The sequence below is a fragment of the Phragmites australis genome, chromosome 1 (assembly GCF_958298935.1).
Source record: "Phragmites australis chromosome 1, lpPhrAust1.1, whole genome shotgun sequence".
Lineage (NCBI taxonomy): Eukaryota > Viridiplantae > Streptophyta > Magnoliopsida > Poales > Poaceae > Phragmites > Phragmites australis.
In genome coordinates this window covers 42,218,962-42,239,160 of record NC_084921.1, presented here as the reverse complement: position 1 = coordinate 42,239,160, position 20,199 = coordinate 42,218,962, and the positions used below count along the sequence as shown (strand labels likewise).

The window sequence follows — 20,199 nt, the reverse complement described above, 5'->3', positions numbered from 1 at the left end:
AGAGTCGTTATTAAAAAAGGATCTTTGAGGATCAAATAGCAAATAAAAACTCGCAACTAGCGTAATCCTTCTTTATTTTGGGCAACTCCATAAGCGATCAACGGAGAGCGCCATCCTCATACTCTTCCCCGACTGAGCATCATGGAATTTATAACAAGTGTGAGTATATATCATACTCCGCAAGTTGTGAAAAAAATACAAATGAGACTTAACACAATAATAAGACAATAGCGGCATATTTGCAGAAAGCAAAATTTATTTGATAAGCTATAATTAAAAGCGAGTTAACTTAATGAACAATAAATAAATACCAACTAGAATTCTAACCTGATCTAACCATGGGTTCCAACCACCTAAAACCTGAGGTTTCAACCACCTCATCCAAACTAGTGTTCCAACCACCCTAAACCACAATTCCCACCACCATTATTATCCAAAAAATCAATTACCAATGAGTTCTAATTATGTGCGGAACTCCTCACTGCTCTTGAACGTGAGCACGACTGATTAATCAATTTTACACTATATAGATGTTATACACTTTACTCATAAGTTGTGATTTCTCGTTTTGCCTGTGTCGACCAAATACTTATACACTTTCAGAGTGTGCAGCTAGGAATCTCTAGAAGTCCTTTATAAAACCCCGCCCAACATATGCATGCATGCTAAGGTTTCACCCGTGTGGGAGTACACTCTATACTTCAGAGCCCGCCTCTTGCATCCGATAGTTACAGGAAGTACACCCTTCCATTCCTATACCACCATCTGATCTACACTATGTTAGAAGAAAACCAATTAATTGTCTAGACTAATCCCATACTTGTCATGTGGTTGTACTATTAAGCTCGATCTGATCGCACCATAAATCGGTCCTTTAGTGATTTGAGCAGGACTACCATATCCCAAGATCTCGTGCAACCTGCACCGATCTCCACAACCCACTTGCTCAAACCTAAGTCCTTGTTGCTACAAAAATTATCTCAAATTTTTATCTCGGTTGCATAATACCATTATCACATTTCATTGGATGATCAACTTTACAAAAAAAAAAATCCCAAAAGCTAGGCTAAGCATATTCTACCCTTTCCATATCAAAACCATGGCGATAAGAAAAATTAAGATATAACCTATTTTGGGATTCCTGACAAGATTATTAACATGCAATTTTACAAAAAAAAAAGTAAAATAGGTACAAAATGCATCAAGACAACTTGACTTCTTAGAGCTTAGTGGGTCCTCAAATTCCTCGTCTTGAAATCCTCCTAGTTCCTCCTATGGGAGGTTGGCATCTAAACATGAAATAAAATAAGGCAAATAAACACCAAGATAAAAAATTAAATACCACTCAAAATAGCTTAATTAAATAAATTAAGATTTTAAGATGATTTTTTTATGGAACTGATCATATCAGACCTACAACGATTAAGATATGGCTTGGAAAGATTAAAATATGGCAAAAGGATAAAGACAACAGATTATACAATGAATAATAATTTTCTAATTTTTTTCGGAGTGGTTTAGAGTTTTCTAGGACTTTTCTAAAATTAATAGCATTTATTAGGAATTATTTGGAGTTAAAGGGAATTAAAAGTGCATTAAAAATTATTTAAATATATTAAAAAATATTTTACTATGGAAAAACATATTTATGGTATTAGCAAAACATTAAAAAATAAGAATTATTGCTATTATAGAAAACCCTATTTAGGATTAACTGAATTATTTTTCTAAAAAAAGATATTTATTGCATCAGCTGACGTCATGGGCAGGAGAAAGAAAAGAACATGCTGACTAGGCTCTGACAGGGTTGACACATCGGGTGAAAGAGGTGATGCGGCGATGACATGACTATGATGTGGATCCGTTGACTCGGATTATGTGTAATTAAATTTAGAGCATCGGTTCAAAATCTAACGGCTGAGATCTAACCATCCGAAGGGGCACACAATGTTCTATTCTAGTCCTCTAGTGTAAGATTTGATGAATGAGTGTGACCTACTTTAGCTCCGGCAAAAAACGATGTTGGCATGGAGCTCCCTCGGCGACGCAGGCTCGAAAGATTGCCGGAATCAAGCTCCGGTGCTCGGATTTTGATGGTGAGTGATGGAGTAGCACCAGGTGGCAACGAAGAACTAGTCTGAAGGGGCTTGGAACATCGGGGTGGTTCATAGAGCCTCGACGGTGGCGCAGGCGCGGTGTGCAGGCTCTTGAGCGGCGCTTTTACGACAACGAGTTGGGGAATTGAGCGGTGTTTTGTGGGGTTACTCACAGGGGTCTTAGGGGTGGGAGCGAGGCCGACTAGGTTTTATGGCGGCGCACGTCCTCTCTTCGGCGGTTTCCCGTCTGAAATCATCGCGAAATTGATCTCGATGTGATGGTGCGCTCATGCGGTTTCAAATTGGGGCGTTAACTCGTCGATTTATTGCCTTAAACTCATGCATGATCTGTTGAGAAACTGCTGCTACCGAGCGTAGTCCAGTGATTCCATGAGAAAATGGTTGCAAAATAGAGACATAATGTAGGGGAAATGTTGTCTATTCTTTATTCATCTGTGTTTACAATGAAGGGTTACATCTGTATATAGTGCCAAAAACCCTTAAGAGATAGAATCGAATCTTTTCAAGAGATTGAGACGGACCCATATTCGGTTGTAAAACTCTAGGTTTCCTAATACCCCCCTTGGACACTTCTCGTGAAATGCAAATGTCTTATCAAAACTCCCTAAAAATCCAATGGGAAAAATTGGGAGCATAGCTCACGATATGGTTACACGAATTGCCACATTAAAACCTTAACATGAAAAACTTTAGGAAAACTCATCTAAAGGGAAAAGAGTATAATCTACCCAAAATGCATCATATAATCTTCATGATTAACTTTAGACACTTAATCTTCTTGACTAAGATTTAATTCTTCATATCGGTATTATGTAAAAATTCTCTTCCTGAAATGTGCAACTCTCTAAGCCTCATCATCCCAATGTCATGAACATATCTTTTAAAACTAGATGCGTGCAGAGACTTAGTGAATAAATCTGCAAGATTTTCACATGACTTGGTATGCATTACCTTTATTTCATTAATTTTATGCAATTCATGAGCATAAAAGAACTTGGGGTTGATATGCTTCGTTAAGTTTCTTTTCACATATCCCAATTGCACTTGTGCAATACATGTTGTATTATCTTCATGGATAATGGTGGTGATGTTCGTAGTGTTCAAACCACATGACTGCTGAATATGATTGATCACTCTTCTAAGCCATGCGTATTCCCGTGCAACTTCATAAAGCTATTATTTTCGAGTAGTTCGTCGAAGTCGATACACAACTTTGGTTTGACAATTTCCAGGAAATTGCAATTCCACCACATAGGAAAATATAGCCAGTCTATGATTTCGCTGTAACAGATCTGACAGATACTCAACATCTGCGCATCAATCAGACTTAGGTCTTGATTCTTTCTATAGAACAGACCCAGATCTTTGCTACTTTGCAAGTACGCAGAATTTCCTTCAAGCCCTTCCAATATCTTCTAGTGAGCACTACACTGTATTAGGAATTTTGGTCACAATACAACCTCCCCCTCTTCTCTAGGTTTATAAGGATCTTGATCTGCTTGCAATGAACTTTCGATCATAGGGGTTTTAGCGGGAAATGATTTTCAAAACCAAACCGCTCTAACACCTTCTGAGTGTAGTTTGACTGATGTACTAAAATTCCATCTGTCATACGCTCTAGCTGCATGCCCAAGCAAAATTTGGTTTTACCCAAATCTTTCATTTCAAATTCATACTTCAAGTACATGCTTACTTCTTCTATTTCTTCTTCTATACTGGTGATAATTCAGATCATCTTCATATGCAAAAATCCATTCTAGGACATGACTGTTTCAACCATATAACGACTTCTTCAATTGTACGCTATAAAGGTGCCTATTTCTTCTATCTTGATTCGACAATGGTACTCATTCAGGTACCTTTATATAAATGTTCGGATCAAGGCTCCTATAAAGATATGCGGTCACAACATCCATCAACTTCATTTGCAACTCCAGGTTAACTGCCATCGAGATTAAATATCTAAAGGTAATCCACCCATCACTGGGGAATAAGTTTCTTCATAATCAATGTCTGGTCGTTGAATGAAACCTTGTGCCAGTAGTCGTGCTTTGTACCTCACAATTTCATTCTTTTCATTACTCTTACAAACAAAAATTCACTTGTATCCTACTAGTTTGATGTGGGAAGGTGTGTGGTATACTTACCAAAAAACCTCTATTTTGTTCAGAGACAACAATTTAGCTGTTATTGCCTTCTGCCAGTCTTCCCAATCTGACCACATTCTATATGCAGTGAGCGATGCAGGCTTAGGGTCATGATCTAGAACTATGGTAATATTATTTGCAAAGTATATATTAACTATTGTGGTTGATCTGTTACAGGATTCCCCCTGAATTCACATAGTATATATCAACTATTATTGTAATATTATTGCTATTTCATCATGGGTTGAACTTTCATGTGCTTCTTCATCTTGCTCTTCATAATTTCTTTCAGGTGCACTTCCAATTGCTTCTTCATTATTTCTAACTATTTGGAGTAAGGCCCTTTAGTTTACCAACGTCAATTTCTATTTCAGCGCGCGCACATTTTTGTTGGTTTCTTCCTACGTGGGAAGATTCAAATCCGGTATGGCTACTTCCTGAGGTTCCATACCATCGCCAGGTCTCAACTAGCTTCCCTTCTTTTTCTTTTGGGGCATTTTAGTGATTGGTTGTGGTAATTTTCGCCAGACGTCTCTGGCTATTTGGGACTTGAGAAGCCGAATTTCTTGTCCTTTATTTATTTTTCGGAGCTCCTAGGACAAGATGAGGGGTACCTTCTTTTGGTACTTCCACCCTCTCCGGTGCGTTACGTGCAGGCACATGCGACTTAGTCACGCTCTTCAAATCACAAAAATGATCAGGCATATCGTTTGCTAATTTCTACAAAACGATAATTTTCTTTACTTCATCATTTTCTTCACTAGTGCTAGGATCATGTGTCGCAATTCATTCGACCTGCCAAGTAATTTCCTAACATTCTTCACCCAAGGGTATATTTTCTCCCTCTAATGATGGAAAATTATTTTCGTCAAAAATGCAATCAGCGAAGCGGGCCGTATGCAGATTTCCACTTGTTGGTTCTCAATATCGGATTATGGATGCAGTCTCATAACCGATATATATTCCAACTTTTCTCAAAGGTCCCATAGCGGTTCGCTGTGACGGCGATATCGACACATAAACCATATATCCAGGTTTGCATAAATGGAAAATTTTCGGAGTTATCCCTTGCACTAGTAGCACAGTTGAATGGATGTTATAGGGGGATGGACTATAATTAGTGAGAGCTGTTGCATGTAAGACTGCATGTCCCCCAACGTGTAGCAGGCAAATTGCAGTACTGCAACAAAGGTCTAGCAATGAATTTTATTCTTTTTATCAGTGCTTCGGCTAGTCAATTCTAAGTGTGGATATGCAGTACAGAATGTTCAACTTTAATTCCCATACTAGTGCAATAATCATCGAACGCTTTAGAAGTAAATTATCTAGTGTTGTCCATTCTAATGAACTTCACTCGATGGTCAAGAAAATATTCCTGATCTGTATGATCAGCGAGATCAACTTCGCAAAGACGTGGTTGCGGGTAGATAATAGACATACATGCGACCACTTCGAGAATGCGTCTATTAATACCATAAAGTACCGGAATAGGCCAAAAAACGACTGAATAGGACCACAAATATCCCTTTGGATTCAGTCCAGGAATGCAATTATTTCTTCTTGTACCTTCAAAGTAGACGGTCTTCTTATTGATTTCCCAGTAGCACATACATTGCATACAAAATCTTCCAGATACGGGAAATTCTTCATATTTATGACATGATCTTGTTTCTCAACATTGTAAGACCAGGGTGATCTAATGCCATAGGGAAAATAATTATGCACTACAAGTGAACACTTTATGTGCTTTAATGCAAGTGTAGTACAAACCACTGCTCATAGAGGAAAGTTTTTCTAGTATTCTTACTTCACTAGCATGCTTAGTGATGAGTAGGTGTTCCCTACCATCTTCTTCACCAGTTGCTACATGAAAATTGTGTTAGCGCGGATATCTTTAAAACTTAAGAGATTTCTTGTAGATTCAGGGTATAACAATGCTTCTATAGGTAGTATGACTGTAGCTCTTTCAGAACCTACTATACATTTATCACTACTAGTAACAGTCATCAACTTTCCAAAGTTATTTTCGATAGACTGAAAATACACATTTTTCTCTTAAAATTGTGTTTGTGGTTCCACTATCCACAATACACTTCCTCCATGTGGGTGCCACACATATTTTGTTCAATACCCAAAAATATTGTTTGCAGCTAGGTTTGCTCTTCTAGAACTTTCATTCATTCATTCAATCCTTCTAAATTCAGCAACTAAATAAATGGCTAATTACTCTAATTTTAGATAGAGTCTGTGAAATATTTGGCCACTTTTCCTATAATGCCTTTCTTTTCCGTTTCATCCTTCATGGCATCTTCTATGGTAGTGGAGGAGGGCAAAGTAGAGGCATTTGCATTCTTCATTGGAGGTCTTTTACTGCCAGTGTAGGTGCATCATCAACTTCCATATGAGATGCTTCCCTTTCTATTGTGGTTACTTTGTCCTCTTCCATTCCCACTGTAATAGTGATGTGTGCTTCTGTTTGCCCCTCCTCCTTTTTCTAATATGCTTCCACAACATGCTTTGGTGCTTTGTAGATTCTGGTTCTGCTCACCATATGGCTTGACTTCTTTTATTATCTTGCAATTATCATCACCAGGCTTGACTTTGTATGCCACTACTTCCTTCCTCCCTTCATTCGCTTCTTATTGTGGTTCTTGCTTGCTATGAAAGAGCTGTGAATGACTTCTAGGCCACTGCTCTTTCCTTGGGGCTAGAAGTTCTTGTTCATGACTTCATCATAAACTTCATGAAGCTGCAACACGTCAGTCAGTTCTGAACACTTCTTGTATTTTGATTGACGGTGATTACGTTCGGATTCTGCCGCATTCGGGTGAAAAGTGAAGAGAGTCCTTTCAATTTTCTCCTCTTCTGTGGTCTCTTTCCCATAGAGACATAGAATTGTGCAAATGCAGTATAGCATGGAGTTGTACTCTCTGAAAAGCTTTTAGTCACAGAAGCGGAGCCAGACACATCCATACTCTGCAAGAGGCTTGATGATGTACTTAAGGTGTTCAAAACGCTCCTACTGTGCGTCCTATAGAGCCATAGTGTTGGTCATTGCCATATACCCATCCTTCAAAATGGGGAAGAGATGGTGGCTGAGAAAAATGAAGCGTCTGATCATTCTCATCCTCCGTGAGAACCATTGCACTATGTGTTCATAGGCCAATGGCAGCGCAGAGCTTTTATTGCTCCAAGTACAATCTAGACATCCGACTCCCAAGTGAGATAGTTGCAACTGTCTGCACTCAGCTCAGCGAACTCCTTGTTCATGATGCCAGTCGTCTTCATATTCAAATGACGCAAGTATTACTACCAGTACAGTTGCATCATGTTGCTAAATTGGATTGCTGCAAAATTTCTGATATTTTCTATGCTATTATATGAATATTACTAAATTTAAACATATAACAGGCAATTTAACTAGTATCAATAACATAGAAATAAATATCACATAACAGATGCAAAATATAAATTCTAGAGGTACTTTTCTGCAGGATAAAGTATTCTCGGGGTTTTCTGCAAAGTCCTAGGGTTTATACGCAAAATTCTAGAATTCGTGTAATTTTCAGAAACCATAGGGTCTAATTCGCAAAATTAGGGCCTCTAAATTTTTTTCAGAACAATCAGGGGCCTAAATTCAAAAGACAGGGACTATGCTTAATTACCAGGAAACCCTGGGGGCTAAATGCAAAAATTAGATTTTTTTTTTCTTTTCCTTTTCTTTTCTTCCACCGGAATTTCCTTCTACCAGGCCGGCCAGCTTACCTTTTTGGGTCGACACAGCCCATTCGGCCCGCCATCCTCTTCTATTAGAGGGGTGGTCGACGACGCTCTTGCAAGAGCGGCACGCTGCAGGGCCAGTGGCGGCGTGCGGCGTGCTTTGAGCTACGGCAGCGCTCGGCCTGCTTCGAGCGATGGCGGCGGCATGCTGTAGTACCAGAGGCGACGGGCGACACGCTTCAAGCTGGGCGGCTGCAGGACCTGGGCGGCACTAGCAGCCCATGGAGGCTTCACGGCAGCATCGGGTGTGCCTGCGGTGCGGGGCAGCGCCGGCAGTAGCTGCTTCGGGCGGCACCAGCGGTGGTTGCTTTGGGCAGTAGCACATGGTGGCGGCCGGAGCGAGTGGCGGGACACGGCAGCGAGGTGGCGACCGCTTCGGGTGGCGGAGCGATTCGATGGTGCGGCTTCTATGCCGGCAGTGGTGCTGCTTTGGCAGTGATTCGGCGGCGCGGCATCTTCAACATGGTGGTGGCGCCCGGAGCTACAAGGCCGCTAGTTTCATGCCAGCGGTGTGCTTTTCCTCCCTTTTTTTCTTTCTTTCAATCTTGTGGTGGTGGCCTTCGAGCCACCGTGTATAGGGATGGTTTTCGGCTTTCGGTTGACGGCGAGGCCGCCAACTTCATGCCGGTGATGTGTTGTGCACCCCCTTTCCCCTTTTTTACGATTTGTGCAGGGGTAGTAGCCGGTTTCCAGGTCAGTGGCGAGGTGGAGGGGGTGGCCACAGGTTCCGGGCCGATGGTGAGGTGGCAGCTGCGAGCCCACCATATCTGTTACTCGATGCTATAGATCTATTTTATACTGTTCATTGCTACGGGATATTATTCATGCGTATGCGCTATACTGTTCATGTGATACGTTCTATACAATTCATATATGTATTTAGTTGTGAAAAACAGTAGCATCGAGAAAACGTACCAGACGATCTCGTACCTTTCAATCCTTGCGAGTGATTCGTACCGCGTAGGGCATATAGGCTAGACCATGACCTGCCCACTCGATGCAGTGCAGATCTGTTCCACTAACTTGGTCTCTGGCAGAGATTCGTGCTGATAACGTGTTGAGAAACTACTGTTATCGAGCGTAGTCTAGTGATTCCACGAGAAAACGATTGCAAAATAGAGACACAATGTAGAAAAAAGGTTGTCTATTCTTTATCATCTGTGTTTACAATGATAGGTTACCCATGTATATATAGTGCCAAAAACTCTTAAGAGATAGAATCGAATCTTTCAAGAGATCGAGACGGGCCCACATTCGATTGTGAAACTCTATATTTCTTAATATGATCAACGGGAATTAGGAGATGCATCGGTGCGAAATATGGAAGGGATCAAGTGGTAGGAGATAGCGCTGACCGGTGGGCCTAGCTTGACAACGAGGGAGAGAGAGAGCAGCGGGCGTGTCGGGGTGGTGTTATGGACCGCAGCCAGCTCAGCCCAAACAGAGAGAGACGGGCTGGGAAAAAGAAAAGTTGGGCCAGAGAAGTGATTGGGCCACGGAGAGAGAGGGGTGACCATCTGTGGGAAGAGTTCGGCCCGAAAGGGTTTTTATTCCTTTTTCTTATTTTATTACCTTCTATTTTTTTTATCTTATGTTCTAATAACCCTTTGCCCAGCAAATTAATTATTTTAATTGATTTATTTTCTTCTGAATTTTTACATTAGGCAGAAACTATGAAAATGGGCTGTTACAGATTCCACTAATTCCCCTTCGTCGTTTGTTTTTGGTGGCTTGATTTTTCTGTAGCTTCTTCATCTAAGCGAGTCAAACAAAAAAGAGTTAATTGCATAAAACTATAAGTATTATATTATTTATAATATAAAACTATAAGTATTGTGACTAGTAACACAAACTATAAGTATTATGCACTAATTTCATATAAAATCTGATTTTAATTAGATTTACCTAATAAATGATCTTATATTTCTCTAAAAATCCTATAACTTTTGTACGTATTGCATAATACATATGTAATTCATTTTAATTAGATACATCCAAAAAAGTTGTGTAAAATTTAAACTAAAATTCTTCAAAAAAGTTACTTTTATAACTCTAAAAATTATTAGGGTCCTAAATAAAATTTTAAAAAACTAATTTCTAAAATTATTTTGAGCCCTAGATTATGGGTTGAAAAAGTAAGTTACTTTATACTTTTTAAAAATAACTCACTTTTTCATCATATAATATAGGGCTGAAATTTTTTTTTAAAATTAGTTCATCATATAAGAATAATATTAGTAAATTTTTCCATATTTTTGAGATTTTATTTGAGGCTAACTACTGTTAGGGGTTATAAAAATAGACTTCTCGAAGAATTTTAGTTTAAATCCTACGCATGTTTTTAGACAAATCTAATTAAAATAGATTGAGCATGGATTATAAAAAAACGTTAAAAAAACTCTAGAATTTTTAAAGAATTTTTTAAGATAAATCTAATTAAAATTAGGTTTTATATAAAATTAATATAAAATACTTGTAGTTTTATATTACTAAGCATAATACTTATAATTTTATGTTACAAATAGCATAATACATATAGTTTTATACAATTTACTTAAAAAAAAATAGAGTTTCTTTGGAAACTACGCTCCAGAGCCAAAGATAACCTAAGCCAGAGCTGAAGCCAAACAGGCTTATAGGATCACGCTTTTACTAGCCGAGCAGTGGGTACAGAAAGCAGTCAGAAAGCTATGTAGTCAGCTGAATCAAAGTTTACATACAATACAAGGGATCAAAACTAAGCACATTTACTGTTTATTTTGCTGTGGCCAGTAACAAAACAGGGGCATCAGCAGTGAAACAGCGCTTCTGGCTTAAACGCATGAACTGCAAAGTAGAACGCTAAAAGGGCATATAGTGTTACACAGCAGACAACATACAAAATGTCCCTCACATGAAACTAGTGGCTATCTAAATGTTAGATAGGCAATAGCCTACCTTTAGCATATAAACAACCTATTGTGGTTTTGCACCGATCAAAATTGACAACAATGTGGACTTGCAATATCTTGATTACCAATAGTCTTTGCAAGAGCACACACCATTTTCAAAATGGTGGAACCTCTTTGCATCCCTTGCAATGATCAGACGGCCAACAAGTTTTGAGATTATCTTAAAAGCTGTATGACAATCTCCACAGGAGCGAAGATTCTTTATAACCCGAATAGGTGAACGGGCAGCACTAGTTATAAGACCGTAACTGATAGCCAGCCTCTCGCTATGCGCTAGCAAAGCATCCTCTTTAGTCTCTTGATCAACATCGTGAAGCACGAATCGAGTATCAGCAATATACCCAGCTTCCTTCATATGAGCCGCTAAGTACCTCAGCTCTTCATAGATCTTAGGAGTATCAGGATGGGATCGATCTCCCGCTCTATATTCGTGGACCTTGCTCCTAGCTTCAGCAGCACTAGCCTTTTTCCTTTCTTTCTCCTTTGCAAGGTCCGAAGCATTGACAGGGAAAAGACCCATTTTAGACTGTTCATTCAGCCTCGAAGAATCCAAGCGCACTATGATTTGAGCGCAACGGTCTCCAAGCTCTAAAAAGCCATTAAGCCGACACATATTCATCAAACTTTCCCAGACATCAACGCTTGGTTCCACGGGCATCCGTTCCACAAATTCACGAGCTTCGGCAACGTAGCCAGACTGCCCAAGCATACTAACAATGCTGGCATAATGTTCCATGGTTGGAGTTATACCAAAATCCTTCTGCATTGATTCAAAATGCAACATTCCCTCATCAACAGAGCCCAAAGTTCCACAGGCCAACAAAATATGCTTAAACATGCCAGGATCCGGCTTATCCCCTGTCTGCTTAAACTGATCGAAAAAATCAGTTGCTTCTTCACCAAGACCATTATGCACAAAACCTGAGATCATAGTGTTCCAAGAAGTCAAATTATGATGATCCATAGTACTGAAAAGCTTCTTTGCATCTTCCATTGAACCACATTTAGCATACATCTCCAAAATTTTGTTTTGAACATCTGTGTCAACAGCAAGTGGTGATTCAGATATTTGACTATGTATTACTCTTGCTTCTGCAAGAGCAGTTGCATCACCACATGCTTGCATCAATATAAAGAATTGAGGAGCTTGTACTACAGTTCCCTTCCTCTGTAGCATAGCCAGAACTTCCAGAGCTTCATTTACATTGCCATCTTCACATAACTTCTCCAGTTCTTCAACAGTACCTTTGCATTTGGTTATTTCATTAGGTACTTCAGAAGGCGATCCATCATTTGAAGGGTTGCCAGGTGGTGACTGATAATATATGCCATCTTGATGTGGTGCAGTGTTCAAGTGATTCCCAAATGATGAAGCAGGTTGAATATCTGAATGGTTTTCTTGATAAATTCCATGAGGATGGTGTTGCACATCCGCATTTTGATTCATGGAATATCCCTGATGATTACTATGTGCGTCAGCTTTGCCAGTGACATAAGGGCTCTGATATGCTTGTGAAGCAATATATCCAAAATTACTATTGTTGCCTTGCTGAAACCCTGCAACGTGTTCCTTATGGAAACCAGTTGGATTTGCATACTGGGAGGCAGGATTTCCAGGCCTATCTGGATAACTGCCTCCAGATCTATGATTAACATATTTCTGTTGCTGAAAGACTTGCTGATCATTTCCAACTGAGCTTGGAAATGATTGCCCTGAAGGACCGTATCTGTACTGCCCAGTAGTTGCTGCCTCTCCTTTATGGATCTTCTGGTTAGTTTGGGTGTTATATCCAGAGCTATATGTATCATATACGTTAGGATGATCATATGTTTGCCCTTTACCATATCCAGAAAGGCCATTACTAGCTTCCGTGCCATTGTATTGCTGACGAGCATTTGGAAGATCCCCACTAAGACTTTGCTGGTTGTATTTGGTTATTTCATTAGGTAATTCAGAAGGTGGTCCATCATTTGAAGGGTTGCCAGGTGGTGACTGATAAGATATGCCATCTTGATGTGGTGCAGTGTTCAAGTGATTCCCAAATGATGCAGCTGGTTGAATATGTGAATGTTTTTCTTGATAAATTCCACGAGGATGGTGTTGCACATCTGTATTTTGATTCATGGAATATCCTTGATGATTACTATGTGTGTCAGCTTTGCCAGTGACATAAGGGCTTTGATATGCTTGTGAAGCAATATATCCAAAACTACCATTGTTGCCTTGCTGAAACCCTGCAACGTGTTCCTTATGGAAACCAGTTGGATTTGCATACTGGGAGGCAGGATTTCCAGGCCTATCTGGATAACTGCCTCCAGATCTATGATCAACATATTTCTGTTGCTGAAAGACTTGCTGATCATTTCCAACTGAGCTTGGAAATGATTGCCCTGAAGGACCGTATCTGTACTGCCCAGTAGTTGCTGCCTCTCCTTTATGGATCTTCTGGTTAGTTTGGGTGTTATATCCAGAGCTATATGTATCATATTCGTTAGGATGATCATTTGTTTGCCCTTTACCATATCCAGAAAGGCCATTACTAGCTTCCGTGCCATTGTACTGCTGACGAGCATTTGGAAGATCCCCACTAAAGCTTTGCTGGTTGTATGCACTACTACTTCCATAAGGTTGCCTTGCCTTATATCCAGGTGTCTCGTTATTCACTCTTGCACTAGAATATGGCTGATGACTGTTTGGAAAGCCATATGATCCACCACTTCCGCAAGGTTGCTCAGAATTGCCTCCATGACGCGTGTTGGCACTGCCACTAACATTCAAACCCCAGTTTCTATCAACGCCTGTTGAGGAACCAACTGAAGGGAGATCCCTTTGCATTTTGTGGTTGGAGTGATTTGAATAGGGGTCTCCGTGAGGTTGCTCCAAATTACCTCCATAGCGTGTGTTGGCACTGCCAACAACACTCACACCCCTATTTCTTCCAACACCTGTTGAGGAACCAACTGAAGGGTGATCCCGTTGTAGTTTGTGGTTGAAGTGATTTGAATGGGGGTCTCTGTAGCTCCCTGTGTCCAACTCGTGGTGATAGTCATCAGTCCGTTCAGATGCAAGACTGCCAGCATCTCGATGTGGAAGCAAAGACAGCAGACAACCTCTTTCAGCTGGAAGACTGCACAATAAAAATAAACAGGGCAAGTGAATTTCAACAAGAAGCATGTGTTCAGGATGACGCTAAGTTGAACAATTGGAGGAGTGAGATTATTCTGCTCAGCTATGTGGATACTAATATCCGTTCCATATTTTTCATTGTGTTATAATTGGAAACCACAAGCAATCCGATTTCCCAAAAACCATAGCCTTCCTCTGGTTTTTGTTCTTAGTACATCGGAGCAAATGTTTAGAGAACCGAACCGAATCGCTAGATGAGATCACCTAACGCGACAGAACACACATCATTGGCGAAAGGAACATCGATTCATCGAAGGGATTAACGAGCCGTCGAGTTAGCGCAAGGTACCTGAGCGGCGAGTCCACGCGCCGGTAAAGGGGCACGGGCGCGGCCGATGACGCGACCACGCCACGAGGGGAGTAGCGGGCGGCGAGGAGCGCCCTGCGCGCTCCTACCATGGCAGCCATCTCCCTACCTCCCTCTCCCTCTGAACCTCTCTCGGCGTGCTCCTCCTGCTCCCCTGTGTTCTCCTCGCTGAAACCCTCGCGATGGCGGAAGCGGCGGCTGAGCACTCCAGCAGCCTCGCGGAAACGCTGCCCCGCGTTGCGTGGCTGGGGACCTAGGGTGGACGGGTGGTGCGGTGCCGTTGGGTCCGACGGCATTCGCTCGGGCCGGGTAACATAGCCTCGATCGGTTGGCTGGGCCGGCCCAACGGGCTCCCTGCCAGCTGGGTTGGAGTCACCACTTTTCCCGTCCGCGGCTTCGAGATTCCGGGGCCGCACACGTCGGAAACGCCACAGCATCAAAGCGGCCGTGACCCGCACGGGCACGGCGTATGGTTCCGTCTTTCGCTAGGGTCCGGCCGCAGCAAGCGAGAGCGCAGCCAAGCAGCGGCGGCCCGCCTCCGACTCCGCCCCCGGCCGCCTCGCCAATGGAGTCCTCGCAGCCGCCGGCGCCTCCCACTGGGGGCGACCCAGCTGCAGATCACGAGGCCGCGGAGCTGCCCCGGCTCACTGTGACGCAGGTGGAGCAGATGAAGGTGGAGGCCAACGTGGCCGACTTCTACCGCGCCCTCTTCGGGGCCACGCCCAACACGAAATCCCTCCTGTGAGCATCCCCCAGAGCAAGCTCGTTTTCTTAACTCTGCTTAGGAGTTTCTCCCCTGCTATTGGCAGTGCTTGAGTTGAGTGGCGGATCTCGACGCATGAACATGGGCTGATTGCCTTATTTGGGTTTGGGGATTATAGAATTTGATAGACTTTAGCTTGAAACAGTGAGTTCACCTATAATTTTACCTTTAGCACCAGCACTGTTGAGGAATGCAGGGTTCCTGGTTTGGTTGCTAAAATGGTTGGTCACAGAAGCTTAATACTGCCAGTTAGTTGTTGTGCGGTAGCTTCTTTGAGTATTCCCAAACAGTCGCTTGAGAGTTGAGATTACGATGTTCGCCACCTCCTCATCCTGAGCTTTGGTTGTTGGGTTGTTTTCTGCTGCAGGCTAGAGCTGTGGCGTGATCAGCATATCGAGTATCTGACAAAAGGGCTGAGGCATCTCGGGCCAAACTTTCATGTGCTTGATGCCAAGTAATGCTTGTCCATGTTTTGTTTTGCGGCACATCCTGTTTGAATCTGTATCACTAATGCATATTTGCTCTGGTATTTGTTTTTAATTGTTCCAGTCGGCCTTGGCTGTGCTACTGGATGGTTCATCCACTTGCTTTGTTGGACGAAGTACTTGACGATGATCTCGAAGATGATATTGTGGACTTCTTAGCTCGATGTCAGGTTTGTTAATCAGCTAAGATGTAATTGTCTGTTGATTTTGCAGCGATTTGCAGTTTAACGCTCTTAATTTTTATGCTTAAAGATATTTATTGAAAGCTCTTTCACGCCCCTTTACTGAGATGAGAGCATGATGGAATGGATAGATTTGCTTGACCCAATTGCTTAAGATATGTGAGTAGATGTCTGAGTAGATCTTCTCAGTCTACATGTAGTTTTGCAGATATAGCATACGTAGGCACTAATAGATCACTTGTCACAACAATTTAGTCAGCTTGCATGGCATAGTAAATGTTAAGAATAAATGGTTGGATGCTTCAGTTGAACTATAATACATATTTCTTTCATACAAGGACGGCACAGACACCCAGGGGCGGACCGACGTTGAGCTTTAGGGGTGCACAGGACACCCGGTGATTTTTGTTTTTCAGTGATACATCGTGTGTACCAGGTCTCTAGGACACCCTCTAACTTAACAAATAGAATACCCGAATCTCTAGACTAATAAGTGGGACACCCGGTTATTTTTGTTCTGGGTCCGCCACTGCAGACACCCTCGCTTTATTATGTGTCACTTGGTTACGTATCTTAGTTTATGGGTCAGTGTGAATTTGCTTATGGATAATTGACAAGCGGATTTTGTTCTACAAAACATATTTACTGAAGTTAACTATTTTATTTACGTGTCATGTTAGAAATATTCATTGCCATTTGGTCTCTTTATATGATGTTGGTCTTTATCATTACTGTTTCAGGACAAAGATGGTGGATATGGTGGCGGACCTGGACAGGTTTGTTCCACCATCAATTTTTTTTAGTTCCTTACTTTTGGATTGGATAATAGCTTTTAGTTGCCTAATGTTCTGCATTAATTTTTTAAATGAGGATTTATGCAATGCATACATCAGACTTAACATGTCCTGTGAATGCAGGGGACAAAGATATTTGTTCTCTCATTCACATTAAATGTCTTTTAAAATGGACTATTTGGCCAATCTAGGTTGCCCTTAACATGTTCGTCAGAATAAACACAATAACATCATGAAAGTCTCTGAATATCCATTTATAGGTAATATCTATCTATATTTGGCTAACCTATGAGTAATGTATTTATATAACTGAGGAATATGTTTAGCTGAAAATTATAAATTATTGGGATGATTTGATTTTGCCTTTTTCAACCCCGTATGTACAAGTTCAGTGTACACAATAAATCTTGTTTGTTGTTTGATCTACTGAGCTTGAGTTCGTTTTTAGTGGCTCATTCAAGAGAACTTACACCATTCTTTTGCTTACCTTTTTTTGGCAGTTGCCTCATCTTGCTACAACATATGCTGCAGTAAATACGCTTGTGACTATAGGGAGTGAAAGAGCACTGTCATCGATAAATAGGTAACTCTTATGGTTGCTCTTAGACAAGATGTGCTTTACATCCGAGTCATTTGGTTAGCAATTTCTACCTTGTCTGTCAGGAACAACCTGCACAAGTTTATGGTTCGGGTGAAAGATACATCAGGTGCTTTCAGGTATGCAATTTATGAGTAGTAAATAATGGGAGGTAAAAGGTCATTTTTCATATTTTCCTTCTGCCCTGCTGTCTGACACTTGTTTTATTATTCTTTGCACCAGAATGCATGAAGGTGGTGAAATTGATGTCCGTGCTTGCTATACTGCAGTATCAGTGAGTTTCTTGCGGCCCTTCACGAGTTCATGTTTTCCTTGCAATACTCTAATATCTCTTGTTGAAATCAGGTTGCCAGCCTTGTGAACATTCTCGATGACGAACTGGCAAAAGGGGTTGGGGATTACATAGCCAGGTTTGCTGTGGTTGATGTGATTGCCAATTTTTCAACTGCAAAATGTATTGTTGCTTGGTTGCAGTTATTGTCTATAGAACTATTTGCCAATTCATATACTATATGCCTCCAGGTGTCAAACTTATGAGGGTGGTATTGCTGGGGAACCTTATGCTGAAGCTCACGGTGGGTACGTTTCTAATGTTTCTGTGAATGTTCTGAATTTATCTGTGTAGAACTTGAAGTAATAGTTGCTTTGTTAAGGTACACCTTTTGTGGGTTGGCTGCATTGATCCTGCTTAATGAGACAAAGAAACTCGACTTGCCTAGCTTGATAGTAAGACAACCTCTAACCTCATTACCCATTATTTATTCATTTTTACTGCTATTCTGATGCATGTTTTGTGTTTACTTTGGCTTCATTGTGTTTAGCAACAGGCATATTTGAAGTTGCACTCGTTTTTCATTTAGTTAGTCCATTGGTTTTTAATTGTACGGCATGTAGTCAATACATGTGTGGTTTGTTGTTGCAGCATTGTTTTTATTACAATACCGTTTGAGGTTTTACTGACTATCATCACAATTTAGGACTGGGTGGCTTTTCGCCAAGGGGTGGAATGTGGATTTCAAGGACGAACCAATAAATTGGTTGACGGTTGCTACTCCTTTTGGCAGGTAATTGCAATCACTGTATTCGGTTGTCTTTGGCGAATACTCTGTTTCTTATGACAGACGCCTATTACCAGGGAGCTGCTGTTGCTTTAACACAGAAGCTAATGATGATTGTCGATGAACAATTGAACTCATCATGTTCCAGCAAAAGACCGTCAGGCAAGGATGCTTGTGGCACCAGCTCATCTGGGAAGCCCTCAGAAAAATCTTCCACTGGTAAGAATTTACACTTGGTATTTTTCTTATGAAGTGGAAATTATTCAGCATATTGTTTAACTTTTACTTAAACAACTTTCGTCGTCCTTGTAACAGAAGTTTCTGCTCCAAATATCTTGTTGAATTAATAACGTGTTTGAATTCCTTATATATGTGTGCACTTGATATAATGCAGTGATGTGCTCATATATCTTGTTTTCAAATTGTATAGCAGGTACAGAAATATGTTAAAGTGAACCTGGTCTGATTGTGATTGTCCTTTGGAACTGTTCAATGAGTTGGAGTTAAATACTTCATATTTAGTAGCAGTTGTTTTGGAACTTTTTGTAGTGTTAGGAGTAAGGATATCAGGGTTATCTTCTTAACAATTTGTATGTCTGGTATCACTTGGTCTGCTTTTGTGTTCTAAAAAATAAAAATGGGCAGTAAGCCGTACACAAGAAACGGGTTCCTGTAGCTTACCGTATAAACCAATTAGGTTGCATGATCGGCCAATCGGGCCGGTTAGACCATATAATTGGGTTGGTTAGGCCATATAACTACTAGGTGGGTGACTGACTTTCAGAACCTTGATCTACTTATTGTGGATTTAATGTCAGTGCCTCTAATTTCTTACACAACTTTATCATGCTCATAGCCTAGATTTTTGTACCTATTATATTGATTTACAGGTTATGAGAGATGATCCTGATTTATGTCACCGTACTCATGTATTTTGTTTCCTTTTTCTGGAACAGCGGATTTCGCAAAGTTTGGATTTGATTTTATAATGCAGAGCAACCAAATTGGCCCACTGTTTCACAACATTGCCCTGCAGCAATACATCTTGGTTTGTGCTCAGGTGACAATAATTTTAAATTTGCTTCGACGTGCAGACTTTCTTCTCATTAGAATTTAAAAATTTTCAATATCATATGATCATATACATTTTTGTTGTTGTCAAGATCTCGAGTAATTATTCAAATTACAACTTCTGTAACACAGGTACTAGAGGGAGGATTGAGGGATAAGCCTGGAAAAAACAGAGATTACTATCACTCATGCTACTGCCTCAGTGGCCTCTCAGTTAGCCAGTACAGTGCCACGACTGATTCCAATTTATGCCCCTTACCGCAGCATGTGCTCGGCCCATACTCTAATTTGCTGGAGCCGATCCATCCACTCTACAATGTTGTACTGGACAAATACCATACGGCCTATGAGTTCTTTTCCAAAAGTGATCAAATGTAGGATTTATTACAAGCTCAGTTGGCTAGGGCGTTCTGTGAGATTGCACTGTATGCACGGATAACAGTATTATATAAAATTTGTTATATATATATTACCTTAGTGGTATTCTATCAGGCAGTTGTGTTTGGTAGTTGGTGAGGCACATTGTTTGGGTAGTAAGATCTCTTGGTTTTGATGATCGCATCTCAGAATTTTGTTATTGACGTTGCTGAGTGTTGTGAAAAATTGCCACCAAAAGGCAAGGTTGGATGCGACATTACCTATGTTCTGCGTGCTGGAATCAAGCAATGTTGTGGATTTTCCGTACAAAAGGTTTAGCCTAGATATACTCTTTGGTATAAAATTGGTAATCAAAATGCTTGTTTAGATACTTTGCCTAAC

General features: G+C 40.9%; 2 protein-coding genes across 2 annotated transcripts; one reads left to right on the top strand and one right to left on the bottom strand.

Annotated features, from left to right (window-relative positions):
- Positions 1-10,775: 10,775 nt before the first annotated feature.
- LOC133919983 (uncharacterized) lies at positions 10,776-14,759 on the bottom strand. The gene is made up of 2 exons (XM_062364592.1): positions 14,472-14,759; positions 10,776-14,123 (listed from the first exon to the last, which is right to left on the bottom strand). The coding sequence occupies exons 1-2, from the start codon at positions 14,588-14,590 to the stop codon at positions 11,057-11,059; spliced, it is 3,186 nt and encodes a 1,061-aa protein (XP_062220576.1). The 5' UTR covers positions 14,591-14,759; the 3' UTR covers positions 10,776-11,056.
- A 144-nt stretch (positions 14,760-14,903) lies between these two features.
- Positions 14,904-19,908, top strand: LOC133919979 (protein farnesyltransferase subunit beta-like). The gene is made up of 14 exons (XM_062364578.1): positions 14,904-15,230; positions 15,620-15,706; positions 15,802-15,907; positions 16,660-16,695; positions 17,214-17,296; positions 17,377-17,430; positions 17,534-17,585; positions 17,657-17,721; positions 17,834-17,890; positions 17,965-18,037; positions 18,289-18,375; positions 18,447-18,588; positions 19,326-19,429; positions 19,573-19,908. Exons 1-14 carry the CDS (start codon positions 14,959-14,961, stop codon positions 19,816-19,818), a joined length of 1,464 nt encoding a protein of 487 aa, XP_062220562.1. The 5' UTR covers positions 14,904-14,958; the 3' UTR covers positions 19,819-19,908.
- Positions 19,909-20,199: the final 291 nt, after the last annotated feature.